At 45.4% G+C, this 23,784-nt stretch overlaps 1 protein-coding gene across 7 annotated transcripts in view; it reads right to left on the minus strand.

The window, feature by feature from the left end:
- The window catches only part of LOC101158923 (multiple epidermal growth factor-like domains protein 11), a 227,473-nt gene extending 206,764 nt beyond the window's left edge, over window positions 1-20,709 (minus strand). For 4 of the 7 annotated variants that reach the window (XR_013654745.1, XM_078944099.1, XM_078944097.1 and 1 more), the window contains exon 1: window positions 20,482-20,652. Coding sequence is in view for 3 of the 7 variants with exons in the window: in XM_078944099.1 (XP_078800225.1) it covers window positions 20,482-20,514 (33 nt within the window). In the remaining 4 variants the exon portion in view is untranslated. Of the gene's footprint in view, window positions 1-8,656; window positions 8,794-20,481 lie in introns of those variants that run through there. The other 3 variants (XR_013654746.1, XM_078944098.1, XR_013654747.1) reach the window with 2 other exon arrangements.
- Window positions 20,710-23,784: the final 3,075 nt, after the last annotated feature.

Raw genomic sequence — 23,784 nt, forward strand, 5'->3', positions numbered from 1 at the left:
AGGAGACGAGAGAAATGTACAAATGTAGTCCACAAATGTAGACCATGAGTAGAATCTGGAGAAAATAAATGGGAAGCTGCTCAAACTACTCAAACCTTTGCTTCACAAAATCCCTGACTTGGAGGAAACAAATAAAATGTGAATTTCAGGCTTAACACATAATTGTTATTGGTTCTGTATAAATCAGCCAACGTAATAATACCTTTCTTCTTCCAGATAGCAAATTCCACATATGAAGAGGGGCTTTTGACAAAGTATAGAATTTTGGAGAATATGGTTGGCTTTCTTAATCGGACGTAATTTGCACCGAAAACTTCTCACGACGAACGATTTCCCTGGTAATTGATGTAGTGGGGGATGAGAGTGTCACGGTTTGAGTTTCTCTGCTTTTGTTTTGGTTTTGTTATGTCATGTTTTGAGTTCCTGTTTTATTTTGAAAGGTTTCCTGTTTTGCATCGTGTTTGACTTTTGGTCCCAATCTGTCCTGAGTGTTTCCACCTGGGTCTCGTTTGCATGGATGTATTTAAGTCCGGTCTTTCCCTTCCTCCTGGGGAAGCTGGTCCATATTATGCTCTTCCCCTGGTTCTGTGCAGGTTCTGGTTTCCCTTTCGAGGTTCTAGTTTGGTTTGCCGGCATAGCAGTGGTTTTTAGTTTGGATGAAAGACTTTGTTCACCTGGAACTCCTGCCTCCTCCTCCCTAACCTCCATCCGTGACAGAGAGAATAAGAGGAATGTACGCAGTGATAGATTAGAAATCTGCTCCCAGTTCGTCCTGGGCTGTCGTCCCGGGACAGCCTCTCCTCTTCACAGCTGGAGGAGGAAGATTTCCCAGCATGCTCTGGTACACTCAGGCACAGATATCAGCACTATCTGCAAAAAGTCCCAGCGAGCTCCTGGGAGGATGCTCTTCTTGTCACACAGATAAACTGCCTCATAATTGATGGGCGCAGAAAAGAAGTGAGGCGGTGGGGTTAAAAAAACCCAGGAGGCATTTTCTGATTGTTTTTTACGTTCTGTGATGGAAAGACAAGATTCAAGTCAAACTCTGTCCAGTCTCTATGATATAAACTCCACTGTGTTTCATAATGTCTCCAAAGCTGCCGTCACAGCAGCTGGAGGCTTTTCAGGTCCATATCTCAATTTCAAAGCAGCTGAATGAATGTGCTGCCAAAGGGAACCTGTCCTGATTCAGTCAGAGAATATCGCTGCTGCCCTGCACTTCACTTCCTTGCATTTGTTTTCATTTTATTATACTAAATAAATGAACTTGTGGATTTTTTGTGCATGATGCCGCAGGTCCTAAAGTCAAACCAGCAAACTGCTCAGACCTCCGAGAAATAACAGCTACAAAAGTTGAGTAGTGCTCTGAAGATGATTACAAAAAAGTGATTTATTCTCTAAATGAAAAGTAGAAATAAGCCTGAGATGCAGAATGTCAACACACAGATGACGTCAGCATCAGATGGACTTGTTTCCTCTTTGTCTATTTGTCCAATTAAAGACATGTTCTAGGTGAAAATGACCAAACTCTTTGTGGAAGACTGCCTGAAAAAGCCAAATGTCCCTGAAAACTGGAGGAGTTTCCTCTGCAGTTTGTTTATGGAGGTCGCAAAACGCAAAACAACCTCATGGTTCAGACGAGGGAAAAATAACCACAGGAAAATATTACTATGTCAAAACTTAGGAAAACAAAATCTGTTGGAAAAGAGGGCAAGGGTTTAATAATTGCAGCAGAGTGGGCCGCCGTTCTGTCGCTGTTACCATGACAACGTGCCGTACCAAATAGTTCACTCCTTATAAAAAAAGGATATAAACGTGAAAAATAAAAAAGTTAAATAACTAACATTTAATGGAATCTCTATTTCGTTTGTGCGTGACCATGGAGGATGCAGGATGATCCCTTCCAGGTTTCCATCATTCCAGGTTTCCATCATTCCAGGTTTCCATTATTCCAGGTTTCCATCATTCCAGGTTTCCTTTATTCCAGGTTTCCTTTATTCCAGGTTTCCATCATTCCAGGTTTCCATCATTCCAGGTTTCCATCATTCCAGGTTTCCATCAGTCCAGGTTTCCATCATTCCAGGTTTCCATCAGTCCAGGTTTCCATCAGTCCAGGTTTCCATCATTCCAGGTTTCCATCATTCCAGGTTTCCATCATTCCAGGTTTCCATCATTCCAGGTTTCCATCATTCCAGGTTTCCATCATTCCAGGTTTCCATCATTCCAGGTTTCCATCATTCCAGGTTTCCATCATTCCAGTTTTCCATCATTCCAGGTTTCCTTTATTCCAGGTTTCCATCATTCCAGGTTTCCATCATTCCAGGTTTCCTTTATTCCAGGTTTCCATTATTCCAGGTTTCCATCATTCCAGGTTTCCATCATTCCAGGTTTCCATCATTCCAGGTTTCCATCATTCCAGGTTTCCATCATTCCAGGTTTCCATCATTCCAGGTTTCCATCATTCCAGGTTTCCATCATTCCAGGTTTCCATCATTCCAGGTTTCCATCATTCCAGGTTTCCATCATTCCAGGTTTCCATCATTCCAGGTTTCCATCATTCCAGGTTTCCATCATTCCAGGTTTCCATCATTCCAGGTTTCCATCATTCCAGGTTTCCATCATTCCAGGTTTCCATCATTCCAGGTTTCCATTATTCCAGGTTTCCATCATTCCAGGTTTCCATCATTCCAGGTTTCCATCATTCCAGGTTTCCATCATTCCAGGTTTCCATCATTCCAGGTTTCCATTATTCCAGGTTTCCATCATTCCAGGTTTCCATCATTCCAGGTTTCCATCATTCCAGGTTTCCATCATTCCAGGTTTCCATTATTCCAGGTTTCCATCATTCCAGGTTTCCATCATTCCAGGTTTCCATCATTCCAGGTTTCCATCATTCCAGGTTTCCATTATTCCAGGTTTCCATCATTCCAGGTTTCCATCATTCCAGGTTTCCATCATTCCAGGTTTCCATCATTCCAGGTTTCCATCATTCCAGGTTTCCATCATTCCAGGTTTCCATTATTCCAGGTTTCCATTATTCCAGGTTTCCATCATTCCAGGTTTCCATCATTCCAGGTTTCCATCATTCCAGGTTTCCATCATTCCAGGTTTCCATCATTCCAGGTTTCCATTATTCCAGGTTTCCATCATTCCAGGTTTCCATCATTCCAGGTTTCCATTATTCCAGGTTTCCATCATTCCAGGTTTCCATTATTCCAGGTTTCCATCATTCCAGGTTTCCATCATTTCAGGTTTCCATTATTCCAGGTTTCCATCATTCCAGGTTTCCATTATTCCAGGTTTCCATTATTCCAGGTTTCCATTATTCCAGGTTTCCATTATTCCAGGTTTCCATCAAATGAACGTTCTTGGCGTCGGACGGTGCAGGCATTGACGTCTGATAACGAACGCCTCATCAGGCATCATCCCTAACATAATGAGAGAATGGACCTTTGACAAACCCTGAACTGGAGTTTCACCTGGAGACCTTCTGAAGATGAAGTTCCATTTCAGTGAAACATGAACTTCAAGGACCAGGAAAAACATGAGGGATGTAATGAGATGGTAAAACACAAATGCTCCTCAGCTCTGGAGTTTACTTCATATTCAAACTCAGGGATGAAAGGTTAATTCTGGCTAAATGATAGAAAACCTTGTGATGCAAAAGCAGTTCCTCATAGATCCTTAAATCTAAGCCTTTGAAGCCTCACAGAGCTGTCAGTCATAATTGGTGTGTCAGTGTGACATTGCTGCAAACATTGACGTCAAAGACAGAAAATGTCTCCAAAGTTTCCTCAGAAATCCACTTTAGATTCCCGTCAGAGAACATGAAGGTGTTTCCAATGCACAGTAGCACACAGCAACCCCCCCCCCCCCCCCCCCCCCCCACTTAACACCAGACTGAAGGGCATCTTCAGCCTCTTTTATGAAAATAACTGAACTTTCCTGCAGATGGATGCTTCATTTTCTTTATTGTCATCCTCAATGCTAATCAGACAAACAGAACTGATGGTTAAAGTCAACAAGCATCATTGAGACTTTTTATCTAGGTGAGCAGAGCTTTGACTCCCCAACGATCAGCGACTGATGCTCCTGTTCCCTCTCTAGTCGCTTCTTGCAAACAGGTTTGCTGGGATTTGCTGAAGTTCTCCAGCTGTTCTCACGTCATCACACCGGGCAGGTCTGAAGTCCCAATTCCTGAAGGTCACCATTTTAATTGTTGATTTTATCATCGTGTTGACTGGTTTAACAGGACAGAATGGGCCTGTCTGGTCATTCCTGCTTAGCTGCTGTCCACCTGACCACGATTGAAGCTCACACAGAGTCTGCAGCCAACTGAAGTCAGAGAGGAGGATTCATGTTGAGCTATGGTCGTTCCTGCTGGGCGTTTCTGTAAAGCTTCTGTAGCACCTCAAATGCTGCGTTGGACCAGAATAGTTCTAGGTTCAGAGGAGCAGTTGAATAGACTTAAATAAATAACCACAGACCACAATTAGGATTTTTTAACTTTTAACTTATTTATAAATGGATGGGAATTAACTAAAATACTTTCAAATAATTCCAGAACATGAACAATTAAACCTGATAACCCAAATAAAATTTGTGTAGAAAGAAAATTGGTTAACCCCGGGGTTGGTCAAATTTTACCTTGCAAGGTTTTCAGAAAAATACTCTTTAGTTCAATTTTAAACCCAATATACCAGGTTGGTTCACAAAAAATAATGCAATAAAAATATCTAAAATTCCGCCGGAATGGCTGCCTCGGTCCCGTCGAGGCCTGACCAGAGCTCTTCTAGGGCCGGCGTTTGGGGGTGGGGGCCTGGGCTTGCTCCGGGGGGGGCGACGCTTTCTGGCTCCTCTCTCTCTGTGTGGGGTGGGTGGTGCCGGGCCTGGGGTGTCGGCGCCTCTGGGGGTGGGGCCCCTGGGCTGGGTGGGCCTGGCCCCTTTGCTGGGGGGGGCTGGGGGACAGCTGTTTGTCCACCAGGGGACAGTCTACCAGCTGTCCCCAACCTACCCCCTTCCTCATATAACCTCATATTAGGGTGAGGGGGTGGGGGCTACTTGGCAGTGGCCCCCCTCCTATGGTTGCTGTATGGAGTGGGCCCCCCCTTTTTCAGTTTTATTTGCACCATAGACATGTAGGGTCCTTGGTAGGGGGGGTGCTTGGACATTACTGCCAGCAAGCAGCGGATGTCCTCCTGGTACCCTACCCGCCAATTTTAACCGCACCTCAGACATTAAGGGCCCCTTGGTGGGGAGGGTGAGGGGATGTCAATGTGAGTAATCAGGAGATGTCCCCTTAGTGCTCTACCCGCCAATTTTAACTGCACCCCCCTTAGTACACACACCCCTCCCCCCTCAATATATACATTCCAACATAAACACACATACACATGCACACACACACCCTCTCAAACACACATACACGCACACACATTTTGCAAGGAAGGTGGGACCTAGGACCATCTATCCCCTACCTCTGCCCTAGTGGGGGGTAAGGAGCCCTTGGCAACGGCGGCCGTGTCCCCTGGGTGCCGGCTTCCTGGGCCCGGTGGTTCTCTCTCCGCGCGGTGGGGGGATTTACATTACACCTGAGCCAGGGGTGTTCGTGTCCCTGGGGGGTGGGTCCTGGTTCTTGCCCCTGAGCGCTGGGCCCCGCCAAACTTCCAACATGGCCGAGCCTGGTCGGGCCATATTTACAACACCCCTTGTGGGCCCCCTTTTTTCCCCGGGGTTCCCCCCTCCTGGGCGGGGGCGGCGGGCCCCTGCCTTGCTCCTCCTTGGACCAACCGTGGGCCGGATGGGTGGCTGCCTGGAGTGCGGAGCGGGTCTCCCTTGGGGGGTCCTGGCTCCTACCTGGGGTTGGGGCAGGGGGATGCCCAGAACTCCTGGGCTACGATCACCTGAGGCAGACGCCGCTACGATCACCTGAGGCAGACGCCACCACGATCACCTGGGGCAGACGCCGCGACGCGATCATAAAGTCGCGGTTCGCCCTTGCAGCTGCTGTTGAAGCTGATGTGAAGCATCGCTGAGCGGAAGAACAAGGAGTGTTCCTGAAGATTCATCTTCAGAGAAAGATTCATCCTTCCCAGAGTCTCTGTTTTCACCTGATCATGGCTTGTCAAAACTGTTGCTGTGATCAAATGAATGAAACCGTCACCAAGCTCAAGGATGAATTAGTAAAACTTGCTGATGCCCTCACTGAAAAAGAGACCCTTCTCTCCAGTGCCTATCAGCTTGCTGCAAAGCAATCGCAGGTGATCACCAGGTTAACCGTCGCACAGGACACACTAACATGGGACCCCGAGTGTGTCCGGCCTTCCTCCTGCTCCACACCGAGAGACCATCCATCCTGGGCAGAGGTAGTTGTTCGGGACCCAAGGAGATCCCAGTCGAGGCCGACACCGCCATCAACACCTCCAAAGCTCCCCCTCTCTAACCGGTTCACCATTCTGGGAAACGATGACGCTGATGCTGGGGATGGGCTACGACCATCTCTCACCACACCAGTACAGTTGCCTGGGGGAGCGAAATGCTCCCCCACAATTGTGAATGGTGCAGACAACCCTGCTGCAGTTTCCTTCACTGGGGCCCGTGCGAGGAAGCGAACCCCGGTAGCAGCTCAGACCCGGCGGTCGGCACGCGGAGAAGCAGCTTCCACTAACCGGAGGATAAAACTCCTCCGGGGCGCGGTGACCGAGCGGTACATCGGCAACAATCCACCACAATCTGGGCAACCCTGCAATCGCCCCACAGCCACACGAGCAGCACTGAGATCAGCAGAAGAGCGGGATGGCTCTGCACCTGCCGAGTCCCACTCTCTCCCACCTCGTCCACTCTTGACCCCAACAGCCTTGATCATCGGAGACTCCATCACCAGAAATATAAGATTCATCAACGCAGTCACCAGATGTTTTCCAGGAGCAAAAGTGATGGACATTCTCCAAAAACTCCCAGACCTTCTGCTCTCTCTTCCATCCACCATCATCCGGATTATTGTTCACGTTGGGACTAATGACACCACGCTGCAGCAGTCAGAGGTAACAAAACGTGATTTTCTGGATCTTTTTCACTTCTTAAAAAACACTGGGAAAACTGTCTTTGGAGAACAGAAGATATTAAGTAACTTAAAAGAATGACAAGAAGGGCAGAACGACATCGTTTAGACACTACGGACCTCGTCTGTGGAACAGCCTGCCTGAGGATGTGAGGGCCTCATCCACTGTGGAGGATTTTAAAAAGAAACTAAAGACTCATCTATTTAAATTAGCTTTTAATTAGATTTTATGTCTTTTTATGTTTTATGATGTTTTACTACATAATTTTAACATTTTACTTGTTTAAAATATATATATATATATATATATATATATATATATATATATATATATATATATATTTTAACTTTTATATCTTATGATATTTTATCATATATATTAATTCTTCATTCTTTTTATGTTTTATGATGTTTTATCACATCATTTTATCATTTTATTTGCTTGTATTTTATGATACATATACAGATACATATCTGTTTAATCTAGAATTTTACTTGTATACTTTTTATGATATTTTAACATATATTTATTTTATTAGACTGTTTACGAGTGTTTTCTCACCCTTGGCTGGGGTGTTTGGGTTTTATACTGACTCCCCTGCCAATAGGAGGACAGGGCAGACGACGCCTTCTGGTTTCTCTGGTTTATCTTTATTTATTTATTTATTTTCCACTGGTGTTTGTCTTTGTGTATTTTATTGTGTGGGGCTAATTTAATGTATCTTATTGTATTTTATTGCATTTGATTTTGTTTTTATGTACAGCACCTTGAGCTGTCTTGCTGTCATGAAAGGTGCTATATAAATAAAATTAATTTGAATTTGAATCTCACATCTCTCATATCCCTCCGCCAGTGTTGTTCTGTCCTTCCCAACCAACAGCGCCATCTACAGGATAAAAAAAAACTTCTCTCACAAGTTCTAGTAACCTGGGTTAAGGCCCGTACACCGGGACGAATTTGCCCGCGATATTCGCCGACGTTTAACGCCTCATGACTAAACAAAGGGCACCAATGAGAGTGTGCACACCGCCGCGAAAAAACGCCACGCGTCAAAGCGTCACTTTTTAAAAAATGCCTCGGGTTCGTTTTTTTGGTTTGACGCGCCGCGTCAAAAACTATACCACCAATGAGAATGGCGCTTTTGCACACGTGTCTGGAGCTTCTGAAGTTACAGTAAAACACAACTTGGGGGCGCTCAAACACAAAACTGCCTTTCTGAGCACACATACCAGCGAAGAAGATAGACGCCAGGTAGCGTCTACACTGCCGCATAGAAATAATGACGGACATTCTAAAATATCCCCGAACCAAGCACCAGTTGGAGCTACTGGCGCTTGAAATATATATAGCGACTTTAAGAAGCGTAAAGTTGCGCAGCGCCACCTTGTGTACAGGAGTATTTCTGTTTTACATTAAGCGCCATCTAATGTCAGGGAATGAAATAGCATGTTCAGTCGGCTCGTCAGTGAAAATCGCCTGGGTGTGAACACAAAAAACGTGGCGAAAAACGCTGGCGAATAACGTCTGGCGAATATTTGTCCCGGTGAGTACGGGCCTTTACACTTCCAGCTTCAGTGAAGAAGACAGCCGCTTACCGCCAAACAAACCGTCACATCCGAGGTTTGGATGCAGAGGTGAGATGATGACTCTCAGCTCCATTGCTGTTCAGGGTACGAGTGCTGAACGGACTCCTCTTAACATTTCCTCATCCTGTTCCACAAAGCTGTCTGTCATCTGATGCAGGCATGTCTGTCATGGCTGTGTGGTCAGGAGTAGAAAGCTGGTTTTAGCTTGTCACGCTGCAAATGTTATCTCATTATAGCCACATGACAGCCAACCAGACAACGGAAGGGCTCAGGAAGAGAATGAAACTCCAGCAAACTGATGACTGCAAAGCAAACTTCCCTCTGAATCCCTTTTCCTTCAGCTCTGAAGGACTGGAAGGTTTCCAACAGAACAATGTGACTGTGTGTCTGCATGCGGCTTGGCTGGGATTTCTCTAAGTATGACCATTGAATGTGGCATTATGAGTCCAATTGTGTCTCGTTCTGAGATGGAGATGCTAATCCACGCTTTTCTATCTTCTCATCTTAATTATTGGAACTCCATCTTCACATGCTTGAGCAAAAAATCTCTAGAACGGCTCCAGGTTGTCCAGAACGCTGCTGCAAGGCTTTTAACCAATTCCTCCAAGTTTTCACACGTCTCCCGGTTGTTAATCCAGCTGCACTGGCTCTTTATTTGTTTTGGTTTGCATTTTAAAATCCTGGTTTTATCATCCAGAGCTCTTAACCACCAAACACCGGTCTATAGGAAAGACCTCATGCAGCCGTCCACTCCCAGCAGGTCCCTGAGGTCATGTGACCAGCAGGTCCCTGAGGTCATGTGACCAGGGTCTGCTGGTAGTTACAGACTAAAGGTGACAGAGTCTTTGCAGCAGTGGCTCCATCCCTCTGGAACTCCCTTCCTCTCAGCCTCAGACCTGCAGACTCAGTGTTTTCTGTTATCAAAGGAGCTAAAAACATCTTTTCAGAACTGCTTTTTCTTATTTCTTTTTATTCTGTGTTTTACTGTGAAGCACTGTGATTTTTATCTTGAAAGGTGCTATACAAAAAAAGTTTATTATTATTATGATCATCATTGTGTGTCTGGGATCAGGCTATTATCAGGCCTAAATGACAGTGTTTCAATGCCAAAGGGATGGTGGCTAAGAGGATTTTATCGATTCATTTGAATTTTCCGTTTCAGATTTACTTTTGGGAAAATCTGCTCGTTCCCAAATAAAAAGTACATTTCCTCAGTTCTACGGAGCTGGTTTGGTTTGTAACTTAAGACCACATGCTGCAGAGTCAGTTTGAAGGCTGTTGCTGCCAAAAGTGGAAGTCTGAAGATTGAATCCACACCTGAAACTCTGCGGAGACAAGAGACGCTGAAGCTAGCAGCAGCTCACAAACACCTGCAGCGTTGCTCTGCAGCTTTTACTTAGTTGCAGTCTAAATGCAGGTCAATCATGTTCAAATAAGAGTTTATGTCAAATATATATTCTGCCATTTGTAATTTTCATTTAAAAAGATAAAGAGCTGATGATAAAAAAAAAAAAATTTAAAAAAAATAAAAAATCGATCGAAATTAGCGATTAAATGTGGTGAGATTTTATTTTTAGGCCAAATCGCCAATTTTAAGTACCAACCCAAACCTATTTCAGACAAATGTTTCCCTCATCTGAATTCTGAATGTGCCCAAGTCCCATCAGTTTTCCCATCAGTTGTCCCATCGGTTGTCCCATCAGTTGTCCCATCAGTTGTCCCATCAGTTGTCCCATCAGTTGTCCCATCAGTTGTCCCATCAGTTGTCCCAGTCGTTGTCCCAATGGTTGTCCCAGTCGTTGTCCCATCAATTGTCCCAATGGTTGTCCCATCAGTTGTCCCATCAGTTGTCCCAGTCGTTGTCCCAATGGTTGTCCCAGTCGTTGTCCCATCAATTGTCCCAATGGTTGTCCCATCAGTTGTCCCAGTGGTTGTCCCATCAGTTGTCCCATCAGTTGTCCCAATGGTTGTCCCATCAGTTGTCCCATCAGTTGTCCCAATGGTTGTCCCATCAGTTGTTCCATCGGTTGTCCCATCAGTTGTCCCAATGGTTGTCCCAGTGGTTGTCCCATCGGATGTCCCAATGGTTGTCCCATCAATTGTCCCAATGGTTGTCCCATCAGTTGTCCCAGTGGTTGTCCCAATGGTTGTCCCATCAGTTGTCCCATCAGTTGTCCCATCAGTTGTCCCATCAATTGTCCCAATGGTTGTCCCATCAGTTGTCCCATCAGTTGTCCCAATGGTTGTCCCATCAGTTGTCCCAGTGTTTGTCCCATCGGTTGTCCCAATGGTTGTCCCATCAGTTGTCCCATCAATTGTCCCAATGGTTGTCCCATCAGTTGTCCCAATGGTTGTCCCATCAGTTGTCCCAGTGGTTGTCCCAATGGTTGTCCCATCAGTTGTCCCATCAATTGTCCCAATGGTTGTCCCATCAGTTGTCCCATCAGTTGTCCCAATGGTTGTCCCATCAGTTGTCCCAGTGGTTGTCCCATCGGTTGTCCCAATGGTTGTCCCATCAGTTGTCCCATCAATTGTCCCAATGGTTGTCCCATCAGTTTTCCCATTGGTTATCCCATGAGTTGTCCCAGTGGTTGTCCCATCAGTTTTCCCATTGGTTATCCCATGAGTTGTCCCATCGGTTGTCCCATCAGTTTTCCCATCGGTTATCCCATGAGATGTCCCAATGGTTGTCCCATCGGTTGTCCCATCAGTTTTCCCATGAGTTTTCCCATGAGTTGTCCCAGTGGTTGTCCCATCGGTTTTCCCATCAGTTGTCCCAGTGGTTGTCCCATGAGTTGTCCCATCGGTTGTCCCATCAGTTGTCCCATCGGTTGTCCCATCGGTTGTCCCATCAGTTTTCCCATCAGTTTTCCCATGAGTTTTCCCATGAGTTGTCCCAGTGGTTGTCCCATCGGTTGTCCCATGAGTTGTCCCATCGGTTGTCCCATCGGTTGTCCCATCGGTTGTCCCATCGGTTGTCCCATCAGTTTTCCCATGAGTTGTCCCAGTGGTTGTCCCATCGGTTGTCCCATGAGATGTCCCAGTGGTTGTCCCAGTGGTTGTCCCATCGGTTGTCCCATCAGTTTTCCCATCAGTTGTCCCATCGGTTGTCCCATCGGTTGTCCCATGAGTTGTCCCATGAGTTGTCCCATGAGTTGTCCCAGTGGTTGTCCCATCGGTTGTCCCATGAGTTGTCCCATCGGTTGTCCCATGGGTTGTCCCATCGGTTGTCCCATCGGTTGTCCCATCGGTTGTCCCATCAGTTTTCCCATGAGTTGTCCCAGTGGTTGTCCCATCGGTCGTCCCATGAGTTGTCCCAGTGGTTGTCCCATCGGTTGTCCCATCAGTTTTCCCATCAGTAGTCCCATCGTTTGTCCCATCGGTTGTCCCATGAGTTGTCCCATGAGTTGTCCTAGTGGTTGTCCCATCGGTTGTCCCATGAGTTGTCCCATCGGTTGTCCCAGTGGTTGTCCCATCGGTTGTCCCATCGGTTGTTCCATCGGTTGTCCCATCAGTTTTCCCATCAGTTTTCCCATTGGTTATCCCATGAGATGTCCCATCAGTTGTCCCATCAGTTGTCCCATCAGTTTTCCCAGTGGTTATCCCATGAGATGTCCCAATGGTTGTCCCATCAGTTGTCCCAATGGTTGTCCCATCGGTTGTCCCATCAGTTTTCCCATGAGTTATCCCATCAGTTGTCCCATCAATTGTCCCATCAGTTTTCCCATTGGTTATCCCATGAGTTGTCCCAGTGGTTGTCCCATCAGTTTTCCCATTGGTTATCCCATGAGTTGTCCCATCGGTTGTCCCATCAGTTTTCCCATTGGTTATCCCATGAGATGTCCCATCGGTTGTCCCATGAGATTTCCCAATGGTTGTCCCATCGGTTGTCCCATCAGTTTTCCCATGAGTTGTCCCACGCGTTGTCCCATCAGTTGTCCCATCAGTTGTCCCATCGGTTTTCCCATGAGTTGTCCCAGTGGTTGTCCCATCGGTTGTCCCATCGGTTGTCCCATGAGTTGTCCCAGTGGTTGTCCCATCAGTTGTCCCATGAGATGTCCCAATGGTTGTCCCATCGGTTGTCCTATCGGTTGTCCCATCGGTTGTCCTATCGGTTGTCCCATCGGTTGTCCCATCAGTTTTCCCATGAGTTGTCCCAGTGGTTGTCCCATGAGTTGTCCCATCGGTTGTCCCATCGGTTGTCCCATGAGATGTCCCAATGGTTGTCCCATCGGTTGTCCCATCGGTTGTCCCATCGGTTGTCCCATCGGTTGTCCCATGAGTTGTCCCAGTGGTTGTCCCAGTGGTTGTCCCATGAGTTGTCCCATCGGTTGTCCCATCGGTTGTCCCATCAGTTGTCCCATCAGTTTTCCCATCGGTTGTCCCATCGGTTGTCCCATCGGTTGTCCCATCAGTTTTCCCATCAGTTTTCCCATTGGTTATCCCATGAGATGTCCCATCAGTTGTCCCATCAGTTTTCCCATCAGTTTTCCCAGTGGTTATCCCATGAGATGTCCCAATGGTTGTCCCATCGGTTGTCCCATTGGTTGTCCACAATAACCCCAGATAGATTGTGGATGCAGCTGTTTCACCTCCACACAGTAGGTGGCAGTGTGCACTCTTTTTGTTTGTGTACTTTTTGCACTTCTGGGATACAACAAATCATCCTTTATGATACCTTTATGATTTGTTGGCTTTGGTTGTAGGTTAGATTCCCCACCTTGCATAACTCTTTACCAGTTACACAAGAACAGATTACTGATCATGTAAAAAGTCTGGAAGAGCTAAAAGTGAGTTCGATATTTTCCCATCGTCCACATCTATGATCATAGATCATAGAAGAATAAATAAAATAGAACTGAATTGAATGTCCATGAATGTAGCTGAGCGATCACGTTAGTCCAATAACCTGGGTAAGGTCAAACTAAAGGAAAGCCCCTGAAATGTTTTTCTTCTTAGACATTTCAGTAAGTAACAGCAAATGTCAACAAATGACTTAACAGATGAGTGTCCCAAATATCAGTCATCGTGGGAATGTCCAACAAGCGAACGCCTCAACTGGGCCTGGACTCGTATTGAAGTGTTAATAGATAAATCATCTGCAGCTGAGCGGCCCGGCTCACAGCACGAATGTCTGGAGAAAATAGATTTTTACTGTTTGCAGCTGACTTTAGCCAGGAGCCAAGCTTCTGAGCGGGTTACTTCAGCTTCAACCAAAGAGGCGCCAGCCAGAACTAAAACTTTGAGGACGCCGTTCACGAGTGGGATATCTGGAGGTAACCAGGAAAGAAGAGGCAAAGGGTCAGGATGGAGATTACAAAGAGATTCGCTTTGAAAATGAACAGGAAGAAATGAAAAAACATTTCTCTGAATAAACGGTCACATTTTAGAGTGGAGGGAATAAGAATCACAGTTAGTGGTGTGTTAAACCATCATCAAGAGTTTAAAAGACAAACATATACTGTACAACAAAGTTCCAGTAGATGAGTAGAGTCAGTGATTGACAGAAGATTATTACTGAACAAAGCTGATATTAAAAAAGGACTCTAATCCAGGAAACGGTGCCAGAAATGGATTTGGTCAAGTGTAAATGTGAAAACAGTGATGTGTTAAAGCTTTCATGACCTGATGAAGAACCTTGTGTTTCCATCAGTGATGTGTCCTGAGACTCTAAAGCAGCAGGGACAGAATCAGATACTGAAGAACAAGTGGCATAGCCTTAGAACATCCATGGCTGTGGGCGAGTTGACCTGAATGTGCCAAACAGAACAAAACATTTTCACTTTGGGGTCAAATGTACTCAAGATTGAGGTGGCACTTGGCTTTGGGGCGGTCTGGATCTCAATTGTAAACTGGAACATGAATAATTTGAGCCTGATAGAGGAAGCGTGTAGTTCATTAATGTCCCAAAGCAGACAGGAAAGACAAAGGAGCTGCACCCAACAGCTCCTTTGTTTCACGGTGTCAGAAGATTTAGAAAGGTTTAGTATTTTTGTCAAAAATGATGGGAATTCTGCTTTTGCCATCAAGAGCGTCCATCTATGAGGCTTCACTTTGATACCTCTGCTTATGAAGCGGGTCATACGAGTCGGGCCCAGGTTTGGGAATCCGTTCAGACGAGTCCCGGCTGGGACCCGTCCCGGCCTGCACGGGTCCAGCATCTGTGCTCCGACTGCTTTACCACATCGTCAGCCGGCGTGTTCAGTGTGTAACCACATTGCTGATGCCTTCAGGGTCGCATTCATTAGGTTTTGTAATGGTCACCCCCCCCCCCACACACACACTCTAGTGGGTCCTCCTCGCAGCAGCTCTTAACAACCTTCATGTTGCTTTTCATCCTCTTTCCTTCCTCCCGCCTTTGTTGCAGGATGAATAAGAGGTGGAGAGCTGGCAGGCTGCTGGCCGTAGTGCTCCCTCCATTTACCCCCCCCCCATGATGGGTGATGTTTGGTCACTGCCTCATCGTGACGAAGCACGACTCCATCGGCTCCACATGCACAGACACACTATTCTAACATTTCCTCTAAATATCTTTTACATGAGTGAAGTCAGAACTACCTCAGAACTCCGATGTTCATGTTCATCAGGCATCAATCCAGAGATCTTCCTCTGTGATAATGTGGGCGGAGCCCCAGACGCCTGGATAATGTTATGGAAGACAAACTGCTATTTCATGAAGACAAAGAGTCCAAACCAGGTCTAATGCTAATGGTAAATCGACACAGTGGTGAAGTGGTTAGCACTCTTGCCATGAATGTTAACTCCCCCCCCACCCCACCTCACCTACAGTAATAAAGTTTGGGGGAATAATTACAATTTTCTACATATTTCTCTGCAGAGGGAAGATGGTTTCACAAACCGGGCCAACATGGCCCATCCCCCGCTTAGATTAATACTATATGGTATTAATATTCATATGCTAAAAATGTTGAATTTCTATTATTATCGTTCATATTACCATTCACTATATGTCCCATAGTGCATATAACTAACTGTTAACTTGTTTGAGTTAAACTGAACAAGAACAATTAGTTTTTATTCGACTGGTAGAAGTTAGAAGCTGGGGAAAGTATGGTGCACTGGGGTTCTGTCCTCTATTCTTATCTACTTCTACTCTATTCTTGATCATTTGTCATTTATCAATCAGTTCTCCATGCCTCTGTTTGGTGTGGTGCCAATCATCACTCCCACTGTGGGAGTGGGAGTGCTTCCAGATTCCAGTTGGCTCATCCGTGCTCCTGTTCCTGACCGAGTACCTCCTCTCTGCTCCTACACCTGGCTGTGGATCCTGCCTCTGACCCCCAGCCGTCCCCCAACTCCATCTGGATGAAGCTCATCTGCTGGACTATTTTAACATGTAGTTGTAGCGTTAGATAAGTTAATTCTCTCCAAGAGTTCTGGTTTATGGCCTGTCCGTCCTGGGGGGGGGTCCCTCCTTCATGTGGAAGACCCCTGAGGTTTCTGCTTTTTTTCCTAGGAATCAGTTTTTCCTTGCAGAGAAGGAGGGTGTAAGCGCACAGACCCAAATACAGTTTGTTGTACCCTTACTCAGCCACAGTAGGGTAAATAGGGATGAGGCTATCTTACAAAGGTGAGCCCTAGCATGGTTCAGTGGACCACATCAGGTAAATGTCTGGTGTGCTCACTAAACGAGCCAAGGCAGGATTTTTTTAAAATACAATGTCATTTATGTGACACAAATACTCCCTCTAGAAATCTATCAAAAAAGTCTTAACCCATAAGCAAATTTTCTTTAAATAACCAAAAAAAGAAAAATCTACCCATAGTTTAAGAAAAAGGGTTTTACAAGAATTCTTACTTTATTCCGATTATTTTGCTATTGAAAGATGTTCTTTATATGATTTCTTTTTTTTTTTGCAAGACAGAAAGTAAGACAAATTTTTCTAAAAACAAGGATTACATTGTCCTGTAACCCTTGTTCCATCCTAGGCACTTTACCATTGGGAGTGGGGTCATCTAGACCCACTAGACAGTGCTCTGAACCTTTTTTCTTCAATGATTTGTGATTTTCACTGGTGTCCATGGATTACATGAAATCTTTCCACCTTTATCCACCTTTGTCATGGTAGGGAGAACACGTCAATGGAAGGGGGGGGGTCATCTAAGATAGCACAAGGGTTACATTGTCCTTTCTAGCAGTGTTTTTCAGCCTTTCTAAGCCAAGTTACATGTTTTCCTTGACAATATTCCTGCAGCACACCAGCAACCAAAAAAAACTAAGAGAGCAACTCTGTAGTCTGTATTGATCTGCCAACTCTCCATCATCTCACATGCAAATTTTGTAATAATTGAGGCACAAAATACTTGAAGCTGCAGCTTTTTTTCCTCAAAGTTGGGATAGTTTTCAACAATAACGTTCAACTAAATTAGTTCAGGTTAACAGAAAGAAATCCTTCTTTGCTTTTTTTAAAACGTATTTGTGTCTGACAAACAGCTGGATTCAGAAGTCTTGTTTAGATCTGTGACATCACAGATCCAGGTCACCCAACCTACATTTCACCGCCACGACTTTGGAGCATGAGACTGAAAAGCACAACGAACAGTTTCCAGCCCTCCTAATGAGGATCTGCTGAGTTTCAGAAAGTGGCTTCCAGCTCAAAAGCTGAGACGGCGCCTCCTGCAGGTTTGACTGACTGACAGTTAACATCCTGCTAGACCAGCCGTCTGCAACCTGAACCTCTCAAAGAGACGTTTGGATCAGTTTCCCACAGAAACGAAAGCAACGAAAGCCGCAACACTAGATGTGCTAGAAAAAATCATTTTGCTGATTTATCACCATAGTTCATTTAGTGATACTTGTATTGATTCAAAATGCTGTCAGGATATTTATTTGAACTATTCATGAGCGTGTGAGTTTTCCTTTGATCTTTTGCTTCCACAACCTTGAATAGACTTTTCAGTCAGACAAACTCTTGCAGTAGAATACATTTATTTTCACATACTTCATTTACATCTTAGCTGGCATTAACAAACTTTGATTGGCATGAGGCTCCGTACAATTCCATGAGATAATTTCCATAAACTTAGGGTAAGAAACCCTGAACGGAGCCCACAGGTGGAAGCCGGGGAGGAGGGTGGGGCGACGAATGCAGCGCTGCGGTGAGAAAGAGAATGAACGGCTGCACACCTGGACTTAAATAGGACAGGTGAGTTAATTAGCTACCGCCCTGGGGGGGAAGAGACTGCAGAGTTTTTGGCTGCCTGAAAGGCGAACTCGTTGGCTGTTTTCAGTCAGTCAATCACCAGAGTGAAGATGATGGAAACAGATTCACTTTGATGCAGACTCCATCTATTTATGTATTTTATTTAAATCCAGTAGACCCAATAAATGATATTCATTATATGGATGAAGCAGCTGTTAGTTTGTTGCAGGTCTGAAATCATCGGCGGTGATTCTAAGCCCCGCCTCTCTACCTGTTCATTGTTTTCATGCAACTCCCCCCCCAGCGTGTGTTACGGGGGGGAGGATGAGGAAGTACCAAGGTGCAGAGAGGAGGAGGCAGGAGGTTTCAGGGAAGACGGAGCTTTAATAAATAAACCAAAAACTACAAAACAAAACCACTGCAACAGGCAGGCAAAACTCGAAATACAAACCACACAGGAACTCGGGTATGACACAATATGGACCAGCACAGGAGGAAGGGAAAGACACGACTTAAATACATACAAGGCAACAAGACACAGGTGGAAACACTCAGGACTGATGGGGAAGGGTAAAACTTGAAACAACAACAAAACAGGAAATCAAGGAACCAAACACAAAGAAACTGAAACCGTTACAGTGTGTCCTACACAGACAGCCCAACATACGGTCATCATAGCAGACAGTGGACAGGATAGTGGGGGCCCCCTGATGCAAATGTCATCATTTTTACGTGGACATGGGGGGTTTTAGTCTAGCGGGATAAAAGGATTTTTGGGGGGGGGCACTCATGTGCCCCCTACCAGATCACCGCTGACTGTCTTATTATAAAAACTTTCCATCCCATGACAGACCCTGGTTGGCGTTCACAGGTGCAGACACGCCCCCTCCACGTTCACAGCTGCAGACACGCCCCCTCCACGTTCACAGCTGCAGACACGCCCCCTCCACGTTCACAGCTGCAGACACGCCCCCTCCACGTTCACAGCTGCAGACACGCCCCCTCCACGTTCACAGGTGCAGACACGCCCCCTCCACGTTCACAGCTGCAGACACGCCCCCTCCACGTTCACAGCTGCAGACACGCCCCCTACACGTTCACAGCTGCAGACACGCCCCCTCCGCGTTCACAGCTGCAGACACGCCCCCTCCACGTTCACAGCTGCAGACACGCCCCCTCCACGTTTACAGGTGCAGACACGCCCCCTTCGCGTTCACGCTGCTGTCTCGCACTACCTGACGGTGTTAAAGGCTCCACCACAATCTGACAACTTCTGAGAACATGATGGTTATCTCACTAAAGCACAGAGGGCCGCAGCTCAGGGAGGAAAGAGCCGCACGCCGACCCCTGTGCTAGACTAACCTAAAGTCTTTAGGATTAACACTGCAAGAAGATCAGCTGCATTATGCCTTCAATCACCTTTAGTCTCATATTTAAGTGGACTTTTTGCAGCACAGGTTTTCAGATTGAACTGGTCTTTATGCACAATTTAAAATGTTTTTAAGGTAAATCACTGCTCACTGTACAGATGCAGATGCATGCGATTTCAATAAGTTGACCTCTTAGCTGAACTCTGCCAGCAGTAACATTTTACAGAAGCAGAGTCCCTGCAGGGCGGCCTGAACTGAGCCGGTCACAGTGGAGGGGTCCAATTCCTTCCTTTAACCAAAGCACGCATACACCAAAACTAGATTCACACTGTGAAAAACCTTAGCATCTCTGCGCTTTGCTCGTTTGTTTTTGGCTGCAGATTTAGGGGAAATTCTGCAATTACAGGTATGAAAATCTGTCAGGAGGTGATTTAGGACCCAGAAATGCAGGAAGTAAGGCTTTGTGGCAGAAACAGACTTTTCCTAAATAAACCTGAACGAGACAAAACCACGGAGAACCAAACACGGCAACACAGCAGAGCAGATGACCTGACAGTGAAAACTGAGAACCAGAAGCTTCACTAACAGAGAACAGCCGGAACCTGGTGGGACTCAGAACACAACAGCATGAAAACCAGACTACAGAACAGAACCCTCAACATCTATTTCAGAGGGAAAACCCTTAAAGTCCAGAAGGAACACAATCTACGGCGCGCACTGTCGGATTTTAGATCTAAAAAAGTTCACATTTAAGCTTCAGACAAAGCCTTCAGACATTTGTCAAACAGGAACGGCTGCAGCTTGGAGGGGCCATGAGTCATCATCAGTCCTAGGAGACACTCCTGCAACCAGCAGCACTAAAAGTGACAGATGTAATCAAAGTAAGAGCTCAGGAGCCCGAAAGGCTGCAGGACTTCTACGTTTGTGACACATGCACTGAGAGTGACTGACGCCGCTCATTCTGACGCTCACGGCTGCCCCCTAGCGCCCACAGCGCGTCCCTGTGCGCGTCTGAAAGTCCCTGACCTCACAGCTGAAACTGCTGATGAAGAGCGTGCACGCGCACGAACGTTTAGAGACATCAAATACATTGTACAAGTGACCAAACTGACTCCTCCTCACCCCGACAAAGAAAGATGATTTTTTTAAATTACGCAGCATTGATTATTCTGATATTCCGTAAATGCAGCATCAACAGTTTTGCTTAGTCGGATCAAAGCCGCATCACTAACAGACAGAAACCCTTCAGTCCTTCAGACCTTCATTCTGAGGTCCAAACAGAAAGAAAAGTCGGTCTTACCTGCAGCGTGGAAGAGTCCCGCACAAAGTTCATTCCCGCTGAGTGAATGTGCTGCTGCGGAGCGTCCTGCACCACGTCTGCTGTCTGCAAGAAGAGTCTGCTGGGCTGCGCATCTGCGGATGCAGCTGCAAGTTTATCCGAGTCCCTGTGCGGCAGCGTCCGTCCGGGCACAGCGCCGCTAAGGAGCTGCGGAGGCTGCGGAGCGCTCACCGCCGCGTCACAAGCGCGTCACCGCCGCACTGACCGGTAATAACGATCTGTCCGACCGAGAGAGATTCTCCAAGCCGTTGCACAAAGTGATGATGGGAGCTAAAAACATTCAATACTTTATCAGATATTCTGTGTCGGCTTCACCTGTGGGACAGTCGCCCAGGGCTTAATCTGGTAGGGGGCGCACAGCCCCCCCCACACACACACCTCCTGTGTCCACGTGAAGTAATGAAATGTGTGCTGAGTGTTCCTCTAACATGTCAATGATTGATAGTGTAGTGACAAATGTATAAATCAGTAAATGTATAAAATGGTTTTCATTCATAAGATGAACATGCTGTATTGTGTTTACTGGATCATTTTTTTAATTGGAAAATAAAAGGAAAAACAAGTCTGCATCCAAGTGAATCTCTTTCCATCATCTTCCTCATCTGAACTCTGGTGTTTGACAGACAAAAGGAAAATGGAGAAAAGATCAAAGGAAACATCAGCGTCCAGATTAGAAAGAAGAGAAACACCCCAAGGATGAAGGAATGCAGGCGGGGGCCAAAATGAACACTCACTAGGGGCCAAATACGACCACATGAACTGATGGAGGGGTAGAATTTTAAAGACCATCTGACAAGGCAGAACACAGGACTGGACTCAGATGCAGAGCTTAAGGTTTTAATTCTTGGACACAAGAGAAGAGCTAGCTTTGACAGGTGATAGCACATGACAAACAGGCACAGGACAAAGGGAAACACAGGCTGTAAATACATGAGGAGGGGAAGCACAGGTGGGAGTGATCAGGGATGATGAGGCAGACTCAGGTGTGGGGAACAGACAAGGCAGGAAGAGGAAGGTCTGGAACGAGAGGTAGGTTAGACTTTCAAAATAAAACAGGAAACCCCACACGAAACAACAGGAAGCTTGACGAGACATGACACCATCTGCCACATGGCTACTGAATGTTTTCTCTTAACTACGCTAGTGTTGTTAATTAACTTATTGGTGAATTTCATCCATTCTTATCTGCTGCCCTGATGCAATGTACACGGTCCTGTTTTCTTTTTTGTTTAGTTTTATGTGGTACTTAAAGACACATAACAGAATATTATGTTCTTCACTTTTCATTGACGTCCATTCAATGAAGCCAATGGAAATTTATTGTATCTACACACTGTATCACAGTGTTGAGGTACGACCAATGCCACCCCCACCCCCCCCCATTTGTGACCCATCTACACCCATCCTGCAGCCTCAGTCAGCTCTGAACTGCATATGTGGAAATATTTTCCTATGTCAGTGTAAAAGCTGTGCAAACGACAATAAATGAATTCTGATTCTGAATTGAGGAGAATGAATTCATTCATAATCTGAGTCCCTAACTGCGTTTTCATCACACATTTGTGCAACACGTTATCAGAATTCTAGAAATGTTGAAAAAACACGTTTTCACAATCACAGAGTTCCATTCATTTCTAATCATGTGAATAAACACAAACCTACTGACGCCATCAGTCCTTCAGAAACACGGCGACGGATGTGACGGATACTTTGATTTATAGCAGATCCAGTCACATCTGTGCCACGGCGCTAGCGCTCATCATCATCTATCAAAGGAGACGTCGGCGTCTTCTTCACGCCGTGGAGCGGCGAGCTCCTTAAATGTGGGAGGGGCTACAGATGAAGCCATTCTGGGAAATGGTGGTTGGTGATTTTCCAGAGGAGCTGTGGATCCAACAATTCCACATGACACACTCAACTATTGATGATGTGTGACGCTGTGGGACCTCTGATGGCGCCCGCCGTGCAGCGCCCAAGGTTCCCACCAAGGTTCGCATCGCCATCCAGTTGTTGGTCATGTGACTCATTTAATTTCCATTGTTCCATGTTTCCATTGCAGTTTAGAGAAATATGTCCATTTGGATACGCCTCACAAACCACCTCCTCCAAGCGCACAAACCTTTTTGATGAATGTGAGTTCTTTTCAAATTGTCGTGTCATTAGTCAGTGGAAAAGCAGCTAGTGACGAGTTCAGCTGAAGAAACTTGCATCCTACTGTGTATCCTAATCACAAATTCAACTATACAAGTAAAAGTTACTTGTATCTAATAGAGTGTATAAATAATATGTTTTCTTATTTTTGTATGCAGGCTTTGAATTATTAAGGGTGGAGCCTCCAGTGAAGGGGTGTGGATTGCAAACAAACTCACTCCTGATTGGTGACAGTTGTTGCCATAGAAACACTGACCCGGACCGATGACTGTTTATTAGGGGTGCTAGAAAAAATTGATTTGATGATATATCACGATAGTTTTTTTGGTGATACTTGCATCGATTCAAAATGCTGTCAAAACGATATTTCTTTAATTATTTCTGATCGTCCTTTTGGCTCCAACATGGCGGCGTCCATATTGCGTAAAAAATGGTGACTTAATTGACCTAATGTGGTTGGAGCAGGAAGTAAACCATTTTCTGTGGATGACATCACACTCACTCAGTCCAGTTCTATCATACAGTCAATGATTTAAATGAAGCAACTTTATTAAAAAAAATATCCTAACTTTTTTTAACAGTTTTACTTTTCATGTTAAACATAAGATAACTTCGTACATAAAATCTCACCTTACTGCACTTTTATCGGGAGCCCCGCCCTCACCAAGACCATCACTAACATCAAATTTTAAATAAAGTTAACATAGATTTAATGTAAATGGTGGAGATTGGCTTTGTTAAGGTCACAGCAACACGGAGTTACACACTTCATTTCAGAAGCTTTAAATTCTCACTATTTATGACATTCATATTTTATTTTATTTGTGTTTTTAATTACAAAATACTTTTTAGTGAGGGGAATATTCCTGCAGAGAGTTCATAAAATATTTAAATCACAGAACATCGTGCCTCTTTAGTCTTACATCTTCCTTAGTTTCTCTTTTGTCTAGGTAAGATTTATTGGGCAGAAGTTCCTCATGAGAGAACTTCTAAAATCTAAAATTTTTTGTCTGTTTTAGTTTGGTTATATTAAAACTTTGTGTTTCTGCTGTCAGCTTTCAGTGCCGCTTTATCTTCTGCAGTGATTCTTTATTTAAAACTTTATGATGGAAC

This window comes from Oryzias latipes, chromosome 3 (assembly GCF_053564925.1).
Source record: "Oryzias latipes strain Hd-rR chromosome 3, Olatipes_Hd-rR_3.1".
Classification (NCBI taxonomy): domain Eukaryota; kingdom Metazoa; phylum Chordata; class Actinopteri; order Beloniformes; family Adrianichthyidae; genus Oryzias; species Oryzias latipes.